This window comes from Eumetopias jubatus, unplaced genomic scaffold (assembly GCF_037043125.1).
Source record: "Eumetopias jubatus isolate StellerSeaLion01/CBP00866 unplaced genomic scaffold, mEumJub1_p1.0 scaffold_3, whole genome shotgun sequence".
In the NCBI taxonomy this organism is placed as follows: Eukaryota; Metazoa; Chordata; class Mammalia; order Carnivora; family Otariidae; genus Eumetopias; species Eumetopias jubatus.
In genome coordinates this window covers 19,001,846-19,026,080 of record NW_028274809.1, presented here as the reverse complement: position 1 = coordinate 19,026,080, position 24,235 = coordinate 19,001,846, and the positions used below count along the sequence as shown (strand labels likewise).

Sequence of the window (24,235 nt, the reverse complement as noted above, 5' to 3'; positions counted from 1 at the left end):
CCTGGAACAAAATATTAACACAGGTATGTTAAAGGTTTCTGTGGGGAACGCTTAATGATTCCATATGTGCTTGGGGGCCATTGGGTAGCCAAGTGGGGAAGGAGTGAAGCCTGTCTTTTTTTCAGTCCTTCCAAAAAATAAATTCCAGATGGGTCCGAGATTTAGGAAACTTGATGGATCCATATAGGCTTCGGCCTTCAAGTTAGTCCTCACAGATTTAAGAGATTACTCTTTAAAGGAGAGAAAAAGAGGGTAGGGATCACAAACATGGTAAACTCAGACAGTCTGTAAGGGAAAAAAAAAAAATTCCAAAACCTAATAGGGCTTTAGTCTTAAATTCCCTAGTCTGACATTCCTAACTGGCTTTTTCCAGAAACTTCCAAAGGCTTTCTGGTGTCTCTTTCTTCCTCTCCTTGGATGCTACCCTTGCTCATAAATTGCCCCTTCCCTTTGGGTTAAGCAGCTCCTCCCTATAAGAAGGCCCCCTTCTCTGTGGTATTCTTCAGCTTTCCCTGGGGAGCACCATGGGCACACCCAGGGTCCCCACCCTCTACCACTGGTGACCCGTGGTCATTTCTTTCCCCCTAGCACCCTAGTGGGATGAACGCTGCAAACCTCAGAACTACCCCCAATCAACCCATAGTGGAATTCCAAGTGAAATTAGAAGTAGCATTTGCAGTGTCTTCACCCTGGGATATAAGAGGAGGGATGGGTGAGGGGCTTACTCCTGAGCCTAGCGGGGGCCCTGGAACCTGAGCCAGTCTCTCTGTGAGAGAGATGCTTGGGTGAGGCTGGGCTCGGGTGGATACGAGGTGGTGTACGTTATCTCTGAGTAATTTCAGGAGCCTCTCAGCAATTTCTTCTTTCCCTTAAATGAGTACGCTCGCTCATCTATCCCATAAAGGATAAAGGGATGCACAGGTCAGGGAGGGTCTTAGAGGCATCCCTACCCTCCAAAAAAGCTTAGGTGTAGACTAGTCACTAAAGTGGAAAGAATCTAGAAATCTTAGACTCTCAGAGTCAGGTGGCAAGTCCCCCAGGGAGTGATGCCCACAACCCGGAAGTCGCCTCCCCAGGCTTGCCCTAACATTCTGATGAGCAGTCATCAAGCTCTGCTTGAATGTCTCTGGTGTCGGAGAACACACTACCTCCTGACTCCTTGGAGCTGGGGATAGCTCTGTCAGTCAGAAAGCCCTCCTCCTCAGCACACATCGGTCTCTTGTGACTACTACCCACTTGTTCAGAAAAGAGAGGAGGCTCAGACCCACCCTGTGTCCCCAGTGGGGAAGCATTCTCTGAGCAGAGGCTTCCTGGGACTAGAAGTCCTCTGGTTCTCGGGGTGCCTGGCTGGCTCGGTTGGTAGAGCGTGTCTGCCTCTTGATCTTGGGGTTGTGAGTTCAAGCCTCACGTTGGGCATAGAGATTACTTAAAAATAAAATCTTTCAAAAAACAAAACTGGGGCGCCTGGGTGGCTCAGTTGTTAAGCGTCTGCCTTCGGCTCAGGTCGTGATCCCAGGGTCCTGGGCTCGAGCCCTGCATTGGTGCTCCCTGCTCCGTGGGAAACTTGCTTCTCCCTCTCCCATTCCCCCTGCTTGTGTCCCTCTCTCGCTGTCTCTCTCTGTCAAATAAATAAATAAAATCTTAAAAAAAATAAATAAAAAACAAAACCAAAAAAATCCCTAAGTAGAAGTCCTCTGGCTCTAAGTCCTCTGCTTTGCCTATCTCCTTGGGAGCTGGACAGTGAGGCAGGGACTCTAGGGCAGGAGACATGGTTATGGTGCTCCCAAAGAATGGACAAAATAAGCCAAAAAAGATCTGGGTTCCATGTGGTCGTACACATGCACCCCATCACCTCCATGGTGGCATGGCAAAACCTCTCCCTGTTCCTTGGGACACGCTGGTGTCTTGTCCTCTAAGACTCTGAACATCACGAAGAAAGAAGAGAGCTCACAGAGGTCTGAGTCACTTCTCACTGGACCCAGGGGACCCATTTCTAGACCAACTCAGATCCCACCTGAGGAGTGAGGTAGGAAGGATTATGGAGGCACATGTGTCCCTAAGCCTTCCAGTCCCCCAGCCCTTCCAGGGCTCAGTGGACACGGTCCTGCCCTCTCTGTCTACTCTGACTTCCCTCTTCTCCCTACCCCTGAGACCTTACCTCCCACCCACCGGCCCCTCCCTCTTCCTCCTCTCACCTGCTTGCCCAGGACACTTAGGCAAATACGTCAATGACCTCTGGTTCAGGACCAGAATGCCAGCCAACAAAGGGGAAGGTTTTCATCGTTTTACTCACACCGGTTCCCTGGTGCCCGGGACAGTGCTTGCTCTATAGAAGGTGCTCATTAAATATTTAACTCCTTGTTGAATGAGTACCCACTGAGCGCTTTTATTTACTTTTCTCTAAATTAAATATTTACTGGGAAGGCTGATAGCCCCCACTTCATTCACTGATCCAACCAACATTTACTGACCTTTGACCATGTGCCAGGCGCACGGGGCATCATTATGACCCGCAGGAAACTCCTCACAGCCCAGAGAGGTGGGCTGAACTGCCAAGGTCACACAGCATTATCTGTGGTTAGAAGACCAGGCCCCAGGCTCCTTGGCCTCTGGAGTCCAGGAGTCTAGATCTCTTTCCATGACACCATAGGCTTGTGATCGCGAGGCAGGGCAGACTGGCAGCACAAAGCCAGCCAGGCGCCAGGCCGCAGGGCACTATGGGGCCCATTCTGAGGGACAGATGAATGCCTGCCGCCAGCCAGCTGCCCTGGGTGGCGGGCCTGGCCAGAGCTGGATGGCTTCCGAGGGTCACAGCTAGTGCGGGCTCCTCCAGGAGAGGGCGCCAGCGACTCGCACGGCCAGTGCCCTCCCTACCCAGGCCCACACACCCCTGAGCACACGTCAATGGATGCCCCCATTCCGGACACTCGGCCAGGAGATACACAAGCCATGTTCCAGGCCCTGTGCCAGTCCTTTTAAATAGTTAATATTCATTTTAATATTTAATATAATAATTTAAAGCCATCACAACAACCTAAGTCAGATCATGTAATTCCTCTGCTCAAAATCCTCCAAGATGACTTCCCGTTTTCACTAGGAATAGAAGTGCCATGGCCTACAAGATGCTAGGCTATCTGGTCTGTGCTACCCATCTGACCTCATGTCTCTACCCTCCCTACCACTCCTGCCAGCCCCACTGGCCCCCTGGTTCTTCTAGGAGCCTCCCGGGCACATTCCCCCCTCTGCCTGAAGCAGTCCTATCCAGACATCTGTACCATTTGCTTCCTCAGTCCTTTAAGACTGGCTCAGTCATTCCCAGTGAGGCTCCAAACCACCCTATTAGAAAGTCCACGCCCCACCACACTCCCATTTCCCTTGCCCTGCTCCATTTCTCCCACAGGGGCAGGAATCCTTGTCTATTTTGTTCACTGCTACATCCCTACTGCCTAGAACAGTGCTGGGCACAGAGGAGGAACTCAAAAATGTTTGTTGAATGAATGAAGAAACCCTGAGTTGAGCTACCCCATTTTATAGATGAAGAGACTGAAGCTTAATGATGTTAAGTGACTTGCTCAAGACCACACAGTTCATGTATTCAACCAACCAACCAACCAACCAACCAACCAACCAACCAACCAACCAAGCTTTATAGACCACCTACTGCATGCACTCTGAGCAGATTGTTGAGGTCCAGTGCTAGATGGCTTTGGGTTACTGTTTTTTAAAATAGTCTCGGAGCATCTGGGTGGCTTAGTCAGTTGGGTGTCAGATTCTTGGTTTTGGCTCAGATCATGATCTCAGGGTCCTGAGATCGAGCTCTGCCTCAGGTTCCATGCTCAGCAGGGAGTGTGCTTGAAGATTCTCACTTTTTAGCCCTCCCCAACTCACATGTGCACACGCTCTCTCTTTTAAATAAATAAATAAATCTTTAAAAAATTAAAAAACAAAATAGTCTCTTCCTTTGTTCTTGATGTTCCGTCTGCTTGCGAAGCCTTCCCCCATATATTTACCTTTTAGAATTACATTTATGTGTAAAACTTCAATTTATCATCAGTGGTTGCCAGGGGTTGGTGGAGGGGGTGTGGTTGACCACAAAGGGGATGTTCAGGCAAATATTTGGGGTGATGTTCTGTATGGTCCTGAGGTAGAAGATACACGATTCTCTGCATTTGTCAAAACCCGAAGAACTGAACAGCACAAAGAGTAAGTTTGAATGCATGCAAACAACAAAGAAATTTCATTCCTCAAGGCTTTTAATCCCCATGGACATAATTCAGAGCTTCAATGGTCTCTTCTGTACCCTCTGCATTCATACACACAAGCACGCTTTGACTTTGGTCTCTGCGAGTGAAGGGGGGGAGATGAGGTGACATTGAGAGTACCTTTCTCCACCTCAGGATGACTCAGGGCTCCTCCTTTGGCTCCTCTCTGCCTTCCCAGGCTTCACCCCTCTGGGCTCAAGGTCATGCTTAGATCTCTCACCTGAACTTTTGTTGAGCTTTTTATTTTGAGATAACTGTAGATTCACATGGAGTTATAAGAAACAATACAGCTTTCCCCAATGGTACCATCTTGCGTAACTACAGTACAATATCACAACCAGGAAATTGCCATTAGTCCATCCACCTTCCTGAGATTTTACCAGTTTTCCTCACACTCATTAGTGTGTATGCATGTGTGTGTAATTCTATCTGTGCAATTTTATCACATTTGTAGATTCGTGTGACCACCACCAGTCAGTATATGGAAATGCTCCCTCACAAGTCTCACTTGAACTTTTATTTTATTTTTGTTTTTTTTTTTTAAGTAGGCTCCACGTCCAGTGTGGAGCCCAAAGTGGGGCTTTAACTCATGACCCCGAGATCAGAACGGGAGCTGAGATCAAGCGTCGGACGCTTAACTGACTGAGCCACCTAGGCGCCCCTCACTTGAACTTGTAAAAAGCAGTAATGTCTTATCTTGATGTTTGTCAAAGTGCAACCCTTAGAAGCCTCAGAGTCACCTGGGGCCACTTATTAAATGTGCAGATTCCTGGACCCTTTCAGCCCTCCCTACACACCTGGGTCTCTGGGGGGTGGGGCCTGAGTGTCTGCACTTTGACCAGGCACCATCCTTTGAGAACCACACTGTAACTGGCCTCCAAACTCCAGTTCACCCTCAGCACCGTGGCTGCCAAGAGGGATCCTTCTAAAACACAGCTCTGACCATGTGAGCCTACTGCTTAACACCCTCCAGCGGTGCCCACTGCCATCTTAGCGAGCAAAACTACCACCTCCACTCACCCCAACCCCCTGTACTTCAATCCATCCAAACTTCTCTGACTCTAGAACATGTCATCTACTTTCATCATGCTCTGATTTAGGTCATGCTGTTCCCTCTGCCTGGAATGTCCTTTCCACCTTTCTCTGCCTGTTGCAACCCTTCTTCCACTACCCATTTTTACAGATGAGAACCAGGAGGTTGAGAGAGGTTCATTATCACCCACCAAGTAAGGGCAGGGCCAGCTGGGAGCCTGAATCCACCCAGCTCCCTGCTCCTAGGCTCCCAGTTCACCAGGCTGGCATGGAGGCTGGGGGAGGTCACTGGTCCTTCTTCCTGGCTTTCTGCTTGCCTCCACTTGGGCCTGCTTCTCCATCTGCCTCTCAGACATGTCCTCCAGAACCTCCTCTCCCTCTCCCCCAGCTGGGAATCAGAAGCCTGAGGAGAGGGTGGAAGCACAATGGGATCGAGCCCAGGAGTAACCCAACTCCAGACTCCTGAGTGGGCTGGGGGCAGGGGCACCCTAGGGGATGGGACCTGGAATAAGTCTTCAGGGACCCGTTGGAGCAGGGGGCTGGAGATAGGGGCTCCTGGAGAGTGGGAAGGAGCAGACTGGAGTCCAAGTCCCCTCCTCTGCTGCCCCCTCCCTCCACTGCTCACTCGCAACCCGAGCCGGGGGGCCTAAAAATAGCCCCCGAGGCGCAACCGCCGGCCGCCCTGGTGACCTTCTGGGTAACACAGGCCGAAGGCGGGCGGGCAGCAGGAAGGCAGGGCACCGGGCCCCCCAGGACTCATCTCCCAGGGCACCATCCCCCCCCACCCCCGGGTGCCCCCGTGGCCGTCCGGTTCCAGAGACCTACCCCCTCCAGCCCAGCTCGCAGAGGCCATGCAGAAAGCCCGGGGCACGCGAGGCGGGGACGCGGGCACGAGGGCACCCCCCAGCCCCGGGGTACCCCCCAAGCGAGCCAAGGTGGGGGCCGGCGGAGGGGCGGTGGCCGGGGCGCCCGCCTTCCTGCGGCCCCTGAAGGACGCGGCGGTGTTGGCGGGCGGCGACGTGCGGCTGCGGGTGGCGGTGAGCGGGACGCCCCAGCCCAGCCTCAGCTGGTTCCGGGACGGGCAGCCCCTGCCCGCGCCGGCCCCTGAGCCCAGCTGCCTGTGGCTGCGGAGCTGCGGGGCGCGGGACGCCGGCGTCTACAGCTGCAGGGCCCAAAACGAGCGGGGCCAGGCCTCCTGCGAGGCTGTTCTCACAGTGCTGGAGGTTGGAGGTAATGGGGAGGCGGGGGCGCGCCACTCAGTGGGGTGGGGTGCTCAGAACCACAGTAGGGCTGCTGGGGGAGGGGGCACGTGGGGAGGTCCTGGTTCATCCAGCCTTCTTCCCAGGTGCTCTGGCTTCTCAGCCAGGCGGACCCGGAGGTGCCAATCGAGAGGGAAGTGTGTGTTTGGGGGGGGCGGGAAGGGGTGTCAAAGGAGAGGGGCTCCCCACAGGCAGGTCAGAGGTCAAGGGTCAGCATTTGGTAAGCAAAACCTGAGCCCCACTCAGGCCTCTCTGGGAATTCCACAGTGAAAGGCCTCCTCCTTTCCCTGGAGAGAGAGGAGATCGTCTAGGGAAAATCGCCTTTATCAGCTCCAATAACAAACTTGAAACACCTCACAGGGTTGCACACGTCTGAAAGAGGGGCGAGCTCCCCTGGTCCCACTGCAATGTTGAGGGGTGGGTCAGAGCTCCTCACAGGCCATTGCTGGGGCACGTTGGTGTGATCGGCACCAGGCTGGTTGGAGGAAACCAGTGGGTAGACAAGTATGAATAGGGTACAGAGCATCAGGAGGTGGAGCTAGGGCTGGGGGCTCCCCAGTGTATATGAGAATCCATATGCAAATCTCTGTGTGTGTGTGTGTGTGTGTGTGTGTGTGTGTGTGTGTGTGTGTGTGTGTATCTTCACAGGCTGGGGAGGGGCCTGGTGGTACAAACAGTTGAGGGGATGGGGCTTTGTGGAGTTGGTCTGGAAAGCCACTGGGCCATGTCTGCCTAAGATTCAGAAGGCATGGAAGGGGGTTGCTCAGGCTGGTGCTTGACCCCTGCCCATGTCAGAGTACAGTGCCAGGTTCATGTGTGAAGAGACAAACGATGATCTGAGGTAGAAGAGAGGGGACCAAGATTAGGCCTGGTACTCAGGGTCCTGCTGGGCCTGGTATGGGGAGTCAGGCCTGGGCAGACTCTCCTTGGGTCAGTGTATGGGTTTCCTTTTTAATTTTCTCAGCCTCTAAGCCAGCCAGTTGTTCTCTAGGCCTCAGACAGAGCCTTGCGCTCACTGAGTCTTGAGAACCAAAATTCTGGGGAAGCAGGCTGCAGTTGGGGAGGTGGCAAAGAGCTTGGGGATCACTGAGTGTGTCCCAGGCATTTTCAAGAGGGAATTCTCACTCCAGCTGGGTGGTGCTGTATAGGGGTACATCCTTGGGGGCTGAGGAGAAGGCACAAGGATGGAGGACCTCAGTAGCTGGAGGGGAAAGGAGGCGTGGAGGTGCAGCAGAGATGGAGCACGGGCTCAGCCTCCATCTGTCAGCACCTCCCCTCTCTCGCTTGCCCCACCCTGCTCACCCTCCTACAGTCTTCAGCACAGGTTCCTTGGACTCCCTGTGGCCAAGCCTGGGGCAGACAGAGTCATGGCTGGCTTCTCTTGATTGGCTTTGTACTTGGCCAGGTACAGGCCATTTCAGCCTGGCGTCAGGGGAAGGGACCCATCCTGGCAGAGCTCTGAGCTGGGGAAGGATCAGACTCCTTGGGGATCTTAGCTCTGGTCCTCGCAGAGCAAAGGGAACTGAAAACAGAACATAAATCAAATCAAAGGGTATGATGGATTGGTAAGAATACAGTCTGGTGGAGAGAGTTTTTTTTTATTTAAAAACAAATTTTATTCTTTTGACGATTTTATTTATTTGAGAGAGAGTACGAGCAGCGGGGGGAGGGGCAGAGGGACAAGCAGGCTCCTCGCTGATCAGGGAGTCCAATGTGGGACTTGATTCCAGGTCCTTGGAAATCACGATCTGAGCTGAAGGCAGACACTTAACCCCTTCACCGACTGAGCCCTGAGCCGACTGAGTCGCCCAGGGGTCCCAGGGAGAGAGATTTTAGGGAAGGATGAGGAAGCCCTGAGGAGTGCCATGTTTTGTTTCGAGTTGACATGACCACAGAGAACCGCAGCTCCAAACACGTCCTTTTGCACGCGAGTACACTGTGGTCCAGAACGGAGGAAGATCTGCCAGAAAACATGCTGCTAGTTATGGCTACCCCAGAATTAAGAACCCACCCCTCCTGGTTTCCACCCTACTCAAGGAATCCTGGAGGGAGGAGAGAGAAAAGAAAGGGAGGGGAGCTGTCCATTGTATGGAGAGTAGCCCAGGCCTTCTTTCTGGGAGGAGCCCCCTAACCTGCTAGGTTCCCCCAAAGTGGGGAGAGTGACAGGAGACTAGGCCCCCTCCCCCCCAGCAGGGCTGTGTTTCCCCGCAAGATGTGTTTCTCCAGTCCCTCTATAAGCCGAGTAGCACAATCAGCAGGGCTGAATGCTGGCTGGGCATATCTAGACAGAGGCCAGGAAGGCCATCTCCAGGCTGCTCTGCTGGAACAGCATATTTGAGAGGTGTGGGCTAAGAAGGCCCCTGGGTGTGGTGAGGACTGGATCTGGGGTCTTTTGACAGTCATGTTAACACAAGAAGAGGATTGCGCCGTGGCAAGTCACATTTGAGAACTTCTTCCTACTGGTGAAATCTTTATCCCAAGACCAGTCTTGTAATTACTATTAATTGGTGATAATTCTTAGTAGTAATTTAAAATGTTGTGAATAGCTACACGCTACTGTGTGGCAGGTGATACACCATCACATCTTTTGACATATCATCTCAGTCCCATAGCAACCCTGGGGAAGCTGGTACAAAGGATTAAACGACATTTCTTGTACAGGTAGAAGGTGGCTGAGCGGGGATGGAAGGAGGTCTGTCCTGCTGCAAAGAACGACGTGCTTAACTACTACGCCCCTTCCACATGATTTGGGGGAGGGCAGGGCTTTACTTTGGTGATGGTGGGGGACTGACTGCGTGAGCCTTGCTTCATGCTCCTCCTATTGCCCCTCCCCGCACCAGTACTTGCCCAGTTCCAGGTCTTGGTCAGGGGCAGCTGGGCAAGCAGCTCAGCATGGCTCAGACTCACTCATGGAAAACTTTCTCAGTTGGGATCCACAGCAGGAGGGCTTCAGGGTTCTCGAGGAAGCCCAGCCAGGACCTGGCTGCAGAAGGAGGCAGCTTCCTGGCTGGGATTGCTGTCTGGCTCGGCAAGACAGGGTGATGCTAAGGTTCCTGGCACTCCTGAAGCCTCAGATGTTCGCTCAAGGATGGAGGGATATCGTCCTGGCTTGGGGAGGCCGGGGCCTTGAGAAGACAGATGGGTGGCCGACTGGAGAGTCTGGAGGATAGGACATAGAAGGGTGGGATTTGGGGTAGAGAAATGAAGAAGGCATAGGAATAGTGAAGCCGGCAGACATGCAGGCTCCTTGTAGAACCCTTAACATGGGTACAGCACCCCATTTCATTATTTAATCTTCCAATCCCAGATTACTGTAGTGATGGTTACACATAGGAGCAAACTGTGGTTCCAAGAGGGAATTTACCTGAGGTCACATAGCTAATTGAGGTGACAGAGCCAGATCTGTAGCAGTTCAGGTCCACGTTGCCTGTCCTTAGAAAGAGAGAAGCACAGAAAGACTAAGGCCAGGATTTGTCATCATTAACCATCTTTCTCCCAACCACATCCCCAAAGCCATCTTCTGGCCCAGTCTCCCAAGATAGGTGGGCATTCCTCTCTTTCAAAACATCAGGCTCCCACCTGTGTGGGCTGAGGAGCTATGTGCAAATCAAGTGACCAGACCAAGTGCCATCCTCAACGCTTGGGACATGTGTGGCTGAGGCGGGGTGGGGGCCTAAAGGGCAGGGGGTAAGGAGGAGAGGGCACAGCTGAGAGAAGGGGCAAGCTGATAGTGCTCGCCATGTTAGTTGGATGTTTCATAGCCAGAGTCCAGAAGACTCTGGTTTCAATCCGAAGGGCCAAAGGTCAACAGATAGGCGTGAACCGTGCTGGGGACTTCAGGGCATGGAGAGGAGAGGTTAGAGACAGGGAGAGAGGGCTTCTTCAGGCAAGGAAAAGGTGGGGAATGCACCAGAGCCTGTGTTGAGGGATATTCAGCAGTTATTTTTTTCACCAGGAACTTGGAATATCTGGATGAAAAGCCAGGAGGAAACTAGTATGGAGTTGGGGAGGGGTAGGGAGAGTGTTGCCATCCATTCATGCCCAGTCCTCATCAGGGACTACATGAGAGGGGGATCCCTCAGGTTCCTGTCCTCCTAGAGATCACATCCTAGTGAGGGGAGATAGACAACATGCAATAAACACAATAAATAAGTAAAAATGTCACCGTGTGTCAGAAATGCAGAGCAGGATAAGCAAAGTGGGGGAAGGGAGAAATTAGACTTTCCAGGCAGGAAAGAGAGAAAGCAAAGAGGACGGGAGTGGGTCCATCTGGCTCAGAGGAGGGTCTGTGTGAGAGATCAGGCATGGCATGATGAGACGGGTTTTCTCCGGAAGGGGGGGAAATAACAGAGGGGCACAGCTGCCAGCCATGGAGAGGGAAAGAGGACAATCTCGGGCCAGCTGGGGGTGGCCCACCCTGCGAGCACGCCCCAGGCCAGCCCTGTGGGGGTGAGCAGTGCAGACCCAGAGCAGGAACACAGAATCCCACAGGCCTGTCCACGGCCCAGCTGTCCCGTCACTCACGCCCGCTGCCCATTGGTTATTTTTGCTATGGAATGTGCCAGCCCCTCGGATTCTCCTAGGGAACAGGGGCTCAAGTTACCCCTCTCCTCACTCAGCTCCCCCATCTGCGAGTGGGTGTATTTGGGGGTGGGCAGGGAAAGCGCCTGTGGGTGTCCAGGGTCCTCTGGCCAGAACCGACCTGGACACACACGTGTATGCTCTCAGTGCTCATCCCCATTCATGTGTCCGAATGTGCGACATTTGCCTTTGGGGGTCTGGGAAACAGGACCTCCTGTATGCACCCAGAATGTACGAGACACGACCTTAAACTTAAAAAAAAAAAAGGGGGCCCATAAACTCACATAACTTCAGAAGGCAAGTAAAAACTGATAGCAGTGAGTGGCACTACTTGAGTATGCTGGGATGGGGATTTGGATCTAGGGGACAGTAGAGACACCGAACCTGTGTGGCTTTAGCTAAGTGATAGGACTTCTCTGAGCCTCAGTCACTTGTCAGTTAAATGGAGCCAGTTCAGTGTTCATAAGGGGTTGTTGTGAATGAGGGAACATTTATAAAGTGCCTGGCACTTAGTAAATGCTTAAGAAACTTAGTTATAATGATTGTTGGGGGGAGGGAGGGGAGAACTGAGTTTCGCGGTGGCAAAGCGGGCACGGTGCTGAATGGGAGGAGGACAAAGAGAGTTTGGTGAGTATGCTCACCTGTGAGTGAGAAGGTGCGTCGTACTTGTGACTAATAGAAGTACCTCTGGGCATCTTAGCTGGGGTGTGTGTGTGTGTGTGTGTGTGTGTGTGCGCGCCAGGGGGCAGGGACAGAGGACCCACCGTCAAGAAACTCTAGGGCCCTCTCTGGCTCTCCCGAGGAACCTGGGGGTTTTCATAGTCTTGGTTCCTTTCAGCATGGAGCCCCCACCCACCAGGGCCCTTGCCCAGTGTGTGACCTAGGCGCCCCCACCCGGCGCTGTGGCCCTGCAGCGCGTTCGGGGCCGCGACGAGTTCGCTACTGCCTGGCACAGTGTAGTGCGCGCATGTTTGTGGAGTGAGCAAGTCGAGATGCGGCTGACCTTCCAGAGCGGCCCCGCGGGAGGCGAGTGGGGGTGGCGTGGAGGCCGCGTCCGGCTGCCAATGAGACGGTGGCCCGAACTCCCGTAGGGGCCGCTGCACCCCCTTCTGTGCCTCAGTTTCCCCATGTGCCCAGGGCCCAGGAGGCAGGTGCGGGGTGGGGAGGACCCGGAGGCAGGAGAGCGCCGCCCCGGGGGTCGCAGGGGAGCAGGCCAGGGAAGGGGCGCCAGGTGGGGTGCAGGCCGGCGGAGGAGGGGCGGGCTCTGGGCGCCGCCGCCGCCGCCACCGCCTTCCCCCCGCCCGGGCTCCCGCCGCCCGGCGGCTCCTTCCGCCACCGGCGCCGGCTCCCGCCCGCTCCCCCGCTCGCCCCCGGCCCCGCCTCCGACTCCGCCCCGCCCCCGCCCGTCCCCTCCTCGCCCGGCCGCCGGCGCGGCCCCCTCCCCCGCCATGAAGAAGCTGTGGGTGAAGAAGCGTTTCCAGGTGAGGGCTCCGGGGGCGGGCGGTGTCGGGAGGGGGCGGGAAGGGCTGGGCGCCCCAAGGGAGGGCGGGTCACCGCTGCCGGGCCCCGGGGGAGGGGGTGCCGGGCCCGCGCCCGGCCCACCCCGCCGCGGGGGGCCGCGGCCGGGAGCGCTCCGGGGGCTCCCCGGCCTTTGGGCAGAGCGCGTCGGCCCTCCCCGCGCGGAAGGGCAGACCGCCCCCCCCACCCCCAGCCCAGGCCCCGTAGTCCGCAATCCCCCGCGACCCCCCGGGGAGGCCCCCGCCGCAGCTTTGGCGTGGAGTGTCCACTGGCTTCTTTGCCTCCTGGTCTCCCCTCGCCTCAGTCCAACCCCGGCCTCCCGCCCCGGCTTTCCGCAGCCCCCCAGTCTGGAGCCTTCCATCTTCCCTAGCTCCTGGAAGCCACGCACAGGGATCCGCGCCGAGCTCAATAAATTCCCCAAGCCCTCCCCTGTCCTCGGCGTACCCAGGCCTCCTTCCTGCATTCGTGAGGCTCTGGCCCTTGGGGGACCTTGCCCTCTGCTCCCCCATCACCCTCCCTGCCCGCTTGACACCTATTTCAGGTATCTGTCCTCCCCACCCCCCCACCCCCAGCAGGAATCTGTGTCCTCGTCCCTCCAGTCATCCAAGCATCCCCCACCCCCATCTCTTCCTTCACATCAGTCAGCCTCCTGTCTTGTCTCCTAGCTTCTATCTCTGGGGAGTCGCTCAGGTCCCCAGTCCTGAGAGCCTCTGTCCCCGGACTCCCAGCATTTGACCCGCAGCTTTGCTGTCCTCTCTCTTCTTCCTCCTCTGCTCCTCCCCAGAGCCAAGCTGGGTAGCCTGGAGCTCCTGCTAGGAGGGCTGAAAGGCAGGGAAGAGTGGAGACATTCCTTCCAGGGGGAAGCTGGCAGGAAGCTGGCGGCTCTGTGCATGACCCTCCTACCCCTCCGCAAGCCCCTGGAATGAGTTTCTGTTTAATATAGAGGTTTAGATGGGAGGAGGTAACGGACAGCAGGAGTGAGCTTTCCTCTCAACAACTCATTCTGGCTTTTCTCTTTCAGAAAACCGGCCACTCCCGCCGGGCCTTTGGCCGACTCACCCATGGTGCGTGGACCACAGGCTCCCTTCTTTAGCCCATGCCCACTCCTTCTCTTGGTCCATGTTGCTTCATGCCTCATGCCCAGGCCCCGAAGACAGCCCATGGGTTGTGGGATCCCCCAAAACATATCCATACCCACTCAAGGAGGTGCCCTGTACCCTGCAGCTGTGGGGTGAAGGGGTGGGGGAGAATCTCACTAGCACATCCCACCATGGGCCTCGGCTCAGGGCGCTCCATCTGTGGGGCCGAGTGGGGATGAGCTCACTGTCATGCTTCGGCATCCAGCATATGGCTCCTGCTTGTCATGGCACTCATAGAGAAACTGAGGCACAGAACCAGTTAGAATCTTGGAAAGTTAAAAATATGCCCAGGAAACTTGGCTTGTAGCCTAATCACTGGGCACTTTTGAGGACCATTCAGCAGAACAGAATCAGGAAGAGCATACCTGTCACATCATGATTCAGAACAGGTCGGGGTGGGGGGGATTGGTTTGCAAGGAAGGGTCAAAGCACAAAGCAAATCTTTTTTAAGAGAGGGTGGGCTTGACTCCTAATGGGGGGCCTGGGTCTGTGACTGGGCAGAGCACAAGCAGGTGTGTGTGTGTGTGCGCGCACGTGCGCGTGACCAGTGGCAGCACCAGTAAGAGGCCAAAGGTAGAGAATCACTGGGGTAGTTGGAATAACCAGTCAAAGCATGTGCGCCCCCCCAGCTGGGCACAGTGGGAGCCTGCAGGCTGTCAGGATGAGAGATGCTCTGCCCATTCCAGGTGACTCCCTTCCCCTGCCCATCCCCACAGGGCATTTCTGGGCACTGGGCACCCTCATGCCCCCTCTGTCCTGCCTACCCACCATGCCCTGCCCCACAAACGCTCTGATAACAGTCTGTCCATGTCTCTCTCCTGCTGCTCCTATGGAAGCGAAGTTTTCCGCTCCTGCAGAAAGCAAAGTTACGGTAGGAAACTGGCTCCTGCCCTAGCCCTCCACTCCCCCTTCCTCCCTGCCCGACCCTGGCCTCTCCTCACCCTGCCTCAGCTGCACCCTGATGTGTTCCGGCTGGTTTGGGGTGGAGGACAGGCTGGCCCTGCGGTTGGTCGAGTGCCCTGACAGTACAACTCTGAGGTGACTCCCCTTTGTTCCTGGGGGTACCGGAACCCAAAATTTAGAGGCTTGGAACCTAGGATCTTGTTATTTGGGGGCTGCACAGGAGATATGCTGTAACTGACAGGCCAGGATGGGGAGGGCTGAGACCCTGGTAATCCAGCAAGGGGCTGGGAGGGGCGGTGGCAGGTGGCCTCAAGGGCCAAGGAGGTAGGCGTGAGTCACCAGGGGCTCAGAGGTGAAGCCACAGGACTGGCCTGAGCAGCCCAGCATGGGTGTGGGGACGAGCGGGGTAATAAGAGAGGGGAGAAAATAGGTGTGGCAGCCCCGGCCGTGGGTAAGATGGAGCCTGCTGCGGGGGAGGCGGGAGGAGACACGGGGAAGAGTTGGAGTCAGAGGGAGGAGGGCCCTGCCCACACAGACCCCTTCTTCTCTAGACTCCGAGACGGGCGAGGATGACATCAGCGATGTACAGGGGACCCAGCGCCTGGAGCTTCGGGATGACGGGGACTTCAGCACCCCCACGGGTGAGCTATCTGGGCTGCTCCAAGAGCAGGCGGGCAGGCTTCCCCCAGGAGGTGCCTGGGCTTCACCGTGCTCCTTTCTCTAGGGGGCTCCGACACCCTGGTGGGCACCTCCCTGGACACACCCCCGACCTCCGTGACAGGCACGTCAGAGGAGCAAGTGAGCTGGTGGGGCAGCGGGCAGACGGTCTTGGAGCAGGAAGCGGGCAGCAGGGGTGGCTCCCGCCGCCTCCCGGGCAGCCCAAGGCAAGCACAGGCAACCGGGGCCGGGCCACGGCACCTGGGGGTGGAGCCGCTGGTGCGGGCGTCTCGAGCTAATCTGGTGGGCGCAAGCTGGGGGTCAGAGGATAGCCTTTCGGTGTCCAGTGACCTGTATGGCAGCGCATTCAGTCTGTACAGAGGACGGGCGCTCTCCATCCACGTGTAAGTAATGGCCTCACCCGGGCCCGCACTCTTCCGCCTCACCATGCCGTCCCGCACTGCCCCTCACCACTCCTTCAGCCTCCACCCCTCTTTCCCCTGCACCATCCGTCCCTCTGTGCACTTCACCGCCCCTGCTGCCACCCTGGCCCCGGCTACCTACTCTGTCCTCCCACACCGCATCCTCCCTCCTCCTGTGCTGTCACCACCCACAGCCTCCTGCTCCCACCTGTGCCATCGCCATGGTCTCGTGGACCCCTCTGTCCCTTCCTCATCCCCTCCAAGATCTCCGCTTTCCCAGGGGCCCTCTCCCACCTCGCCCATTCGGGCTGCAGTTGTCCCCAGGATTCCCCGCCCCCCCCCCCCCGGGCCCCCTCCGTGCCTGCTGTCTCAGCAGCTGCTGCCTTTTCTTCTCTCTGTACATTCCTGTTCCCATGTGGGCCTTTTTCTGGGAGGAATGGAAGCTTTCTGCAAAGCAGCTCCCGAGAGAGCAGGAGAGCAAGGGAGCATGAGCGTGGCCAGGAGAGAGAAGAGAATGAGGTGGTCAGGGAGTCGATGGGGCCAGGGGCCTGGGAAAGCAAGAGGATGTGGGCTGTGTGGGAGGCAGGGGCGGGCAGGGAGGGCTGGAGTCAAGGGGCTGGGGTAGAGGCAGAGGGCTGGGACTGGTGCAGGCCAGGAGCATGTGAGGGCCTGGTGGGACATGCCTGTGCAGGGGCGGGGCAGGGCGGTGGTGAAGGTTGTCCTGGCAGGGGGTGGCGAGGAGCCTGAGCAGAGCGGAGCAGAGGTGTTGGAGTGAGGCTTTGGAGCCCTTTTTGGAGATTTGGGGGCTGGCAGATAAAAGAGGGAGTGCTATAGTAGAAGAGGGGAGTGGCTGATGATGGAGGTATTGGGGGGACATTTGGGGAGCTGAGAGGGACCTAGCTTGTGATGGGTATGGGTGTGTGTGTGTGGGGGGGACCATCATGGAGGAGAGAAAAGGAGCCTGGTGGGGGGAGGCTGTTTTGAAGGTGGTTGGGGTGGCTAGTGGTAGGCAGGGGAGAGGTCTGGGGCAGGGGAGGCTCCCTGGCTTTATGTGGTTGGCATGAACCAGGCGCTCCTGAGCCCTGGACTTGCCTTTTCCTTCCCTGCCTTCCTTTGCCAGGCCTCAGCCTGAGCCTGGAGTTGCTATGGCAACTTCTGAGGAACCCATTTCCTTAGTGATGTCTGTGGTACAGAGGCTGGCCTAGCACTCAGAACTGCTGGCAAGAGGCCTCCTCTGCTGTCCCCGATTTCTCTCGGATTTCTCTAGGAGCCTTAACCCAGTTCCCAGAAGCCTTTCCTCGGGGACGGGGACTCTGCTGTCCTTCCCCCAGAGTAGACTCTGCCTCCCCGCAGGTGGCTGGCTGAGGTTCTGTTCCCTCAGGGCACTGTGGATTGCCATTCTGCACCTCACCCCTCTCCCCCCCCCCCAGTCAGAGGTGGGGCCTGAGGGGCGGGGGGCGGGTGGCTGCCCCAGGTAGTCCGAAACAGCCTTCCACTCAGGCACCCCTAGAACTTCTGCTGTGGCCAGTACCCTATTTCTCCTCCCTTCCGTGCCCTCAGAATCCTAGACATTTGGAGGGAATAAGGGCTCAGGAGTTAGACTGCCTGGGTTTCAATCCTGGCACCAGCCATTTCCTAGCCGTGTCACCTTGGTGAGTCACTTTACCTCTTAAGCCTCAGTTTCTTCATCTGTAAATGGAGACAGCTGCTAGCTCAGAGGACTGTTGTGAGGATGACAGGAATGAATGCATTTTAAGCCTTTAGTACATGCCTGGCCCCCAGTAAGGATTCAGTGAGCCATTTCCTGAGTTTTTATTAAGCTCTCTCTAACGTGTTAGGTATGATGTTAATATCTCGGATTCCTTTCCTTGCTTGATGTGTCCCCCAAGAGTCCAGAGGGAGGAAACTGAGGCCCAGCTCTTGGGCAGCAAAGCTCTGTGGTGAGAGGGGTACTCTGAGCTGACCAGCTCCTTCCTTCTTCCTCTTCTCCCACACCCCTTCTCCAGGCCCACGCAGTAGTTATTTCTGAGCTGAGTTATTCCTGAGCATACCCCTTTGGGGAGCTTCTGCGCTGGGGGTGGGGTGGGGCAGAGGTGGCAGCGTGGTTTCAAAGGACTCAAGGTAATTTTCCCAGAGGCAGGACAAAGTCAAAGGCCTGTGGTAGGGGCACTTGATCAAAGGGAAGGAGAACCTGGCTCTTCTAGTCTCCCACCCCAGGGACCTCAGCTGCCACCTGCTGTGTTCACTGGTGAGGGTCTCAGGTCTGGTGAAGCACCTCAGGTGCTAGGTAGTCCCTGAGATAGGGCATCAGCTCCCAGAAGGCTAGTGCCTATTCTTCTAGGGGTACTCCTGCTGAGGATGGGCAGGGCTGTGGGGGCCAGCTGGGGACAGGAATGAGTGGGAGGCTGCATTCCTGAGAGGGCCCCGCCCCATCCAACCCTCCTGCCTTTCCTCACCACTTCATCCTTTGGGTCCTAAGCTCATTCTTTTCTCTTTCACCGCTCAGTTCTGTTTCTGCTGTTTCCCAGCTTCTGGGGCTGGGGGGAGGGGCCTGGCCAGAGCCCCAGGGGCTGAGTCTGTACTTGGGCCCAGCCACCAGCCCAGTCTTCTGGTGCAAGGGCTGCCAACCTCTCCCCAGCACCTGCTCTGGCTGTTCCTTCCTGGGGAGGGGGGAGAGGGTCTGACCCATGTCACCCCCAAGCCTTCCCAGCATGCCCCACCGTCCAATTCCTATCACGAGCTGAAGGTCTAGGAGGGGAGACCCCTAAATCTTCTACCCCTCTTCGTCTTGGTTCTGCAGCAGTGTCCCTCAGAGCGGCTTGCACAGGGAGGAGCCTGATCTTCAGCCTCAGCCGGCCAGTGAAGCCCCTCGTCGCCCCGCCCTACCGCCTCCCTCCAAATCCGCACTGCTGCCCCCACCGTCCCCTCGGGTGGGTAAGCGGCCCCCGCCGGGACTCAGCGCCCAGCCCCCGGCCACCCCCACATCGCCCCACCGGCGCATTCAGGAGCCCGTGCTGCCCGAGGACGCCACCGCCGAAGAGAAGCAAGGGAAAAAGTCCAAGTCGTCGGGGCCCTCGCTGGCGGGCACGGCGGAGTCCCGGCCCCAGACGCCACTGAGCGAGGCCTCCGGCCGCCTGTCGGCGCTGGGCCGCTCGCCCAGGCTGGTGCGAGCCGGCTCCCGCATCCTGGACAAGCTGCAGTTCTTTGAGGAGCGACGGCGCAGCCTGGAGCGCAGCGACTCACCGCCGGCGCCCTTGCGGCCATGGGTGCCCCTGCGCAAGGCCCGCTCGCTGGAGCAGCCCAAGTCCGAGGGCGGAGCGCCCTGGGACACACTCGGGGCCTCGCAGGAGGAGCTGCGGGCCACGGGCAGCGTGGCGGAGCGGCGCCGCCTCTTCCAGCAGAAGGCGGCCTCGCTGGACGAGCGCACGCGGCAGCGCAGCGCGGCCTCCGACCTCGAGCTGCGCTTCGCCCAGGAGCTGGGCCGCATCCGTCGCTCCACGTCGCGGGAGGAGCTGGTGCGCTCGCACGAGTCCCTGCGCGCCACGCTGCAGCGCGCCCCGTCCCCTCGAGAGCCTGGCGAGCCCCCGCTCTTCTCCCAGCCCTCCACCCCGAAGACCCCACGGGCCGAGAGCCCCGCCGCCTCGCCGCCCCCTCCGAGCGTCGTGGGGAAGCCCGGGGACGAGCAGGGGAGGCCCAGGAGCCGCGGGCCGGCGGGCAGGACGGAGCTGGGGGAAGGCCCGCAGCAGGAGGTTAAGCGCCGGGACCAGTTCCCGCTGACCCGGGGCAGAGCCATCCAGGAGTGCCGGAGCCCCGTGCCGCCCCCTGCCGCCACGGATCCCCCTGAGGCCAGGACGAGAGCACACCCGGGTCGGAAGCGGGAGCCCCCAGCACAGGCCGTGCGCTTCCTGCCCTGGGCCATGCCAGGCCAGGAGAGTGCCGCTGTGCCTCAGACCTTGGAGAAGAACAGGGCGGGGCCTGAGGCTGAGAAGAGGCTGCGCAGAGGGCCCGAGGAGGACGGTCCTTGGGGGGCCTGGGACCGCCGAGGTGCCCACAGCCAGGGCAGAGGTCGTCGGGCCCGGCCCACCTCCCCTGAGCTGGGTAAGGCCTTGGGGAGGGCCGAGAAGTTGCTGGGAGCTGGGTGGGAGGGTGTTTGGGGAGAGCTGCGGGGCAGTTGTGAGGGTGTGGTTTCACAGGGAAGCTATAGACCCAGGTTCCACTTAGAGTGAAGGATTGTGAAGGTCCTGGTGCTAGAACCTGCCTGCTGGTGAGGCAGCGAGCTAGTGTGTTGTGGTGGAGGCTGAGTGGAGGCTGAGTGGAGCTGAGCAAAGGTGCCCAGATGCCTTTGTAGGTGCTCTGGGTCCACTGGGCTGCTGGGTCAAGGATCTAACCATGGTGGAAGGCAGTGGTGGAAACCTAAGGAGCTCCTCCAAACTCCACCACTCTGTGTGGGAAGAGACGGAAACCCATCTCAGTAAATAATGTCAGGTCCCGGGTAGAGGCGAGCTTTGGTCCAGCCAACTCAGCTTCCATCCCAGGACTATTCCCTGACCCATCCGTAGCCGCGAAGATCGGACCCAGTCTTTCAAGCTAGCCTCTCTTCCATCCTTGAGTCCTTGTATGGCTGAGCTGACTGTGGGCACATGCCAGCCTGAGTGTCATCTCCTAGTCCTCCTGTGGATGGTGGCCACCAGCCAGAATGCCCCTGTTCCTAATTCTGCTCACCCTGAACACCAGCTTGGGGTCCACTCCTGGATGGAGGCAGAGGAAGCCATCCTCGGTTTGCTCCCACCCCTTGATGCTTCCCAGGCCAGATGCCTCTGCTCACTGCACCCAGGGCACCTGGTCAGGGTCTCTTTCATTGCGCTTACCACCTTGGATTTTTCATCATCAGAATTACTTTATTTTTCACTTAAGGATTACCATCTTAAAGTTTTTAAAGATAATTAGGTACCTGCCCATCATCCTATTAGCCACATTATTACATAGCACAACACAGGCACTGTGTGTCCCAGGCTCTTAGGGGCGTTATTTTATTTAAATTTGTATGCCACCTCTGCAAGCGGTTGGATGTTATTTATCAGCTTCATCTTACAGATAACAAAACAGAGGCACAGAGAGGTTATCTAATTTGTCCAAGGTAATGGAGCTAGAAAACAGCGTAATTGGGATTCTGACTGCTCCTTTGGCTACCTACCAGACTGTACCTTGTCTAGCTTATAGGAGGTCAGAGTTGGAAAGTACCCAGAGGGATCCACTACTGTGGAGCTTTAGGATGTCTTTGTGTGCACAAGCTTCCTGTAAGCACTTCTTATGTCTTGCTGTCTCCCTGGTACTCATACAGAGCTTAGCGTGCGGTAAATGCAGTGTTACTGTTTGGTGGATGGACGGGATCAAAGCCAATTCATGAGGCTCTCAGATGGCTACTGGACCCACCTGCTGCTCACTCTTTTGAATCCAAAACTTATTTGACCGTTTACCCCATGTTGCCCTGTGACGGCGGTATTACTGCTTAGGGCTTGGGTTGCTGTTTGCTTGTACTGTCTGGAAGCTGGTCGTATCTGCGCTGCTGCTAAGAGCACTTGCATAAAACAGGGCCTGATCTACCCTCCGTGGTGACTGATTTGTATAGACACGCACGACACAGTCCGGGCCTTCCTCCAGAAACCACAGTGACTGTGGCTGAAGTTGAGAAGCCAAACTAATGTAGAGTCCTGGCTGCCCTGTCCTGTTTGAGAACGCCCCCCGCCCCCTGTCTTTTCTTCCCTGTCTCAGGACATTCAGGAGAGAGACCCCTTGATGCCCCAACCACCACCTTCTAGAAGCCCTTCTCCCTGGGTTTGGCTTTCTAAGATCCGAGGATACCATTATCCGCTCTCCCCCTGAGTCATCCCCACAGGGACCGTGTCCCCTTACCCTGTCACCCATGTCTCCGGCAGAGTCTTCGGATGACTCGTATGTGTCCGCTGGAGAAGAGCCCCTCGAGGCCCCTGTGTTCGAGATCCCCCTGCAGAATGTGGTGGCGGCCCCAGGGGCAGATGTGCTGCTCAAGTGTATCATCACTGCCAATCCCCCACCCCAAGGTGAGCTCCAGGACTGGGCCCAGGCTATGGTTGAGACACAGAGAGGGGGAGGTAGGGGAGGAGGGACATCTGCTCCATGGGGCTGGCCCGTCCCCTGTGTGTGTTTTTCGGGAGCTTTCTCAGAATCCCCCGGGAGAGGGGAGGGCAGGCCTGGGCTTCTGTGAATGGGGTGGGCTGGGACGGGGGCGGGGGAGTCCTCAGGATTCCCTAGGGTGGGGAGCAGAGTGGTTTGGGCTCTGTGTGGGGTGAGGGGAGATTTGCCCCAGTGGACTGCTGTGGGCCATGGCAACCAGTCACACCGCTCCTTCCCCACAGTGTCCTGGCAGAGGGATGGGTCTGCTCTGCGCAGTGATGGCCGCCTTCTCATCCGGGCTGAGGGCGAGCGGCATACCCTGCTGCTCCGGGAGGCCCGGGCGGCTGATGCCGGGAGTTACACAGCCACCGCCACCAACGAGCTGGGTCAGGCCAGCTGTGCCGCCGCACTGGCCGTGAGACCTGGTAGGGAGCCTGTGGGCCCCGGGTCCCGGGTGGGATGAGCAGTGACCCGTCCCACTCCCGTGCCTAGAGCTCAGGCTCTCGGCCCGCATGCACTGTCCGTTCTCACATGTCGGCTGCTCTGCTGGAAGCATTCCAAGTGGCCCGGCCTCAGAGCGGGGGCCAGATTCCCAAAGGCACACCCCAGGCCAATTCATGAAGTCTCTGAAATTTGTCTTCATGCATCCTCTAAATGCCATCCTCCCTTGGCATTTCCCTGAAAATGGTCCTGTGGGGAAAGCAAATTCTCCTTGAGTCTCTGCGAAAAAGAATCTCCCAGCTCAAAGGGCTTAAAAGCCATCAGGAGCCTTCTGAGGTCATTTCCTCTAGAAGGGTACCCCTTCCCCCACCCAGTAAAAAGGATGCTTTTAAGTGCCACAACCCTTCCCCACTCCCTTGGTCCTTCTGTTGAACCCAAAGCCCTGAAGAGAAGGTAGCTGAGAGCACCTCTCTGGAGATGGCTGTGACTGAGGCCGCCTTGCTTTCTATTTTTACGAAAGCTCTCACTTGTTGTTGGACTGCTTCCTTTGGGTGTAAGCCCAGTTTCTTTCAGGTTCAGGGTAGGGCTGGACTGGTGTCAGTGTGCATGGCTAGTTCTGCCCATTCAGGTTGCTGGGCCTGACAGTGTGCTGATCCTGGGCAGTGGGGGCGGGGGAGGTGAGGCTGGGTAGGGGGCGGGTTCCAGAAGGAAAAGACACAGACTCAACCCGCAAGGATATTAGCTCTGGGTCATCAAGCTAAATCAGAGAACCTAGGTTGGAGGACAGTGCAGGGCAGAGGAGCATCAAGCAGTGGGTCAGTGTTATGGGGTGCTGGATTGAGAGGCGCAGGGGCCCTGAAAGACATTGGGATGTAGAGAGGCAGCTGGAGGGGCTGGGTGTGCCTGGACCGGGAGCAGTCCACGCTGTTCCGTCCCTTTCTCTCACTGGATATGATAGGAGGTTACAGAGTCTGTCTTGCTGTGGGCCCAGGACTTCTGTACCTTCACGATAAGGGTGATTTTGGTGGTAGCTCCCCTGAGCCCCAGTCCTGCCTTTGATCCTTTTGTTTGTACCCACCTGCCTTTGCAGAACAGCAGGCCTTCATCTTCCGTAGCTTACATACCCCTCCCAGGAGGCTGTGTTTTAGTCTTTCTCCTTTTCCTCGCCCCTCCCACCACGCTGAATCATGCCGTCCCCTCCAGACATGCTTCCGTCCTTCCATCACCTCTGGGATCTGGCTTGTGACTCAGCTCCCAGCTCTCCTCAGGGGGCCTGGGGCTGGCTTCAGGACTCTGGTCAATACCTGGCTTGGGCTGAGATTTGGCAAGGAGGTTGGGGGGGGTGCCCCAATACTGGCTTGTGGCCCATTTGGGAGCCTTTTAAGGTTGGGAAGGAGGCTTGGGGCAAGGCAGCTGTCTGCACTAGACTGGGAGCTCTGTTTGTCGTACTGAACCTCCCTGCCCTTCAGTTTCCTCATTTGTATAATTCTACTATCCTCTTGAACAAAAGCAAATGCGTGAATGGGATTTATGTCAAGCTGTAGACAAATGTTAGCTGTTAGCGTTATTGAGGGGTGCCGTTGTGCCCAGGTTTCCATGAGGCTCCAGAAAGCTGCCTTTTCCTTTTCTGCTCATTGTCCAGACTGTCTTAGGGACTCCTCCCCTGCCCTTGCCAGGCCTGCGGCCCCAGCTCCTCCATATTTCCCAGCCTCTCGGCCCTCAGCCCATCATGGCGTGTCTGTGCCTTCCCCCCCCAGCCCACCCTGGGGAGCCAGAAAGGCTTCATCGCATTAGGCAGTGGCACTTGGCTTTGCCCCCAGAGAATAGCCCCCATAAGTCATGCTGACTCCGCCCCAGGGCTCTCTTGG

At 57.1% G+C, this 24,235-nt stretch overlaps 1 protein-coding gene across 2 annotated transcripts in view; it reads left to right on the top strand.

Annotated features, from left to right (window-relative positions):
- The first annotated feature begins 6,145 nt into the window (after window positions 1-6,145).
- SPEG (striated muscle enriched protein kinase) overlaps window positions 6,146-24,235 on the top strand; it is a 54,622-nt gene continuing 36,532 nt past the window's right edge. Inside the window, exons 1-8 of one of the 2 annotated variants that reach the window (XM_088022026.1) lie at window positions 6,146-6,524; window positions 13,674-13,716; window positions 14,592-14,662; window positions 15,246-15,335; window positions 15,419-15,755; window positions 18,574-19,871; window positions 21,710-21,853; window positions 22,169-22,351. In XM_088022026.1, coding sequence (XP_087878152.1) covers window positions 6,146-6,524; window positions 13,674-13,716; window positions 14,592-14,662; window positions 15,246-15,335; window positions 15,419-15,755; window positions 18,574-19,871; window positions 21,710-21,853; window positions 22,169-22,351 — 2,545 coding nt within the window. The remainder of the gene's footprint in view (window positions 6,525-13,673; window positions 13,717-14,591; window positions 14,663-15,245; window positions 15,336-15,418; window positions 15,756-18,573; window positions 19,872-21,709; window positions 21,854-22,168; window positions 22,352-24,235) is intronic. The other variant, XM_028092214.2, reaches the window with a different exon arrangement.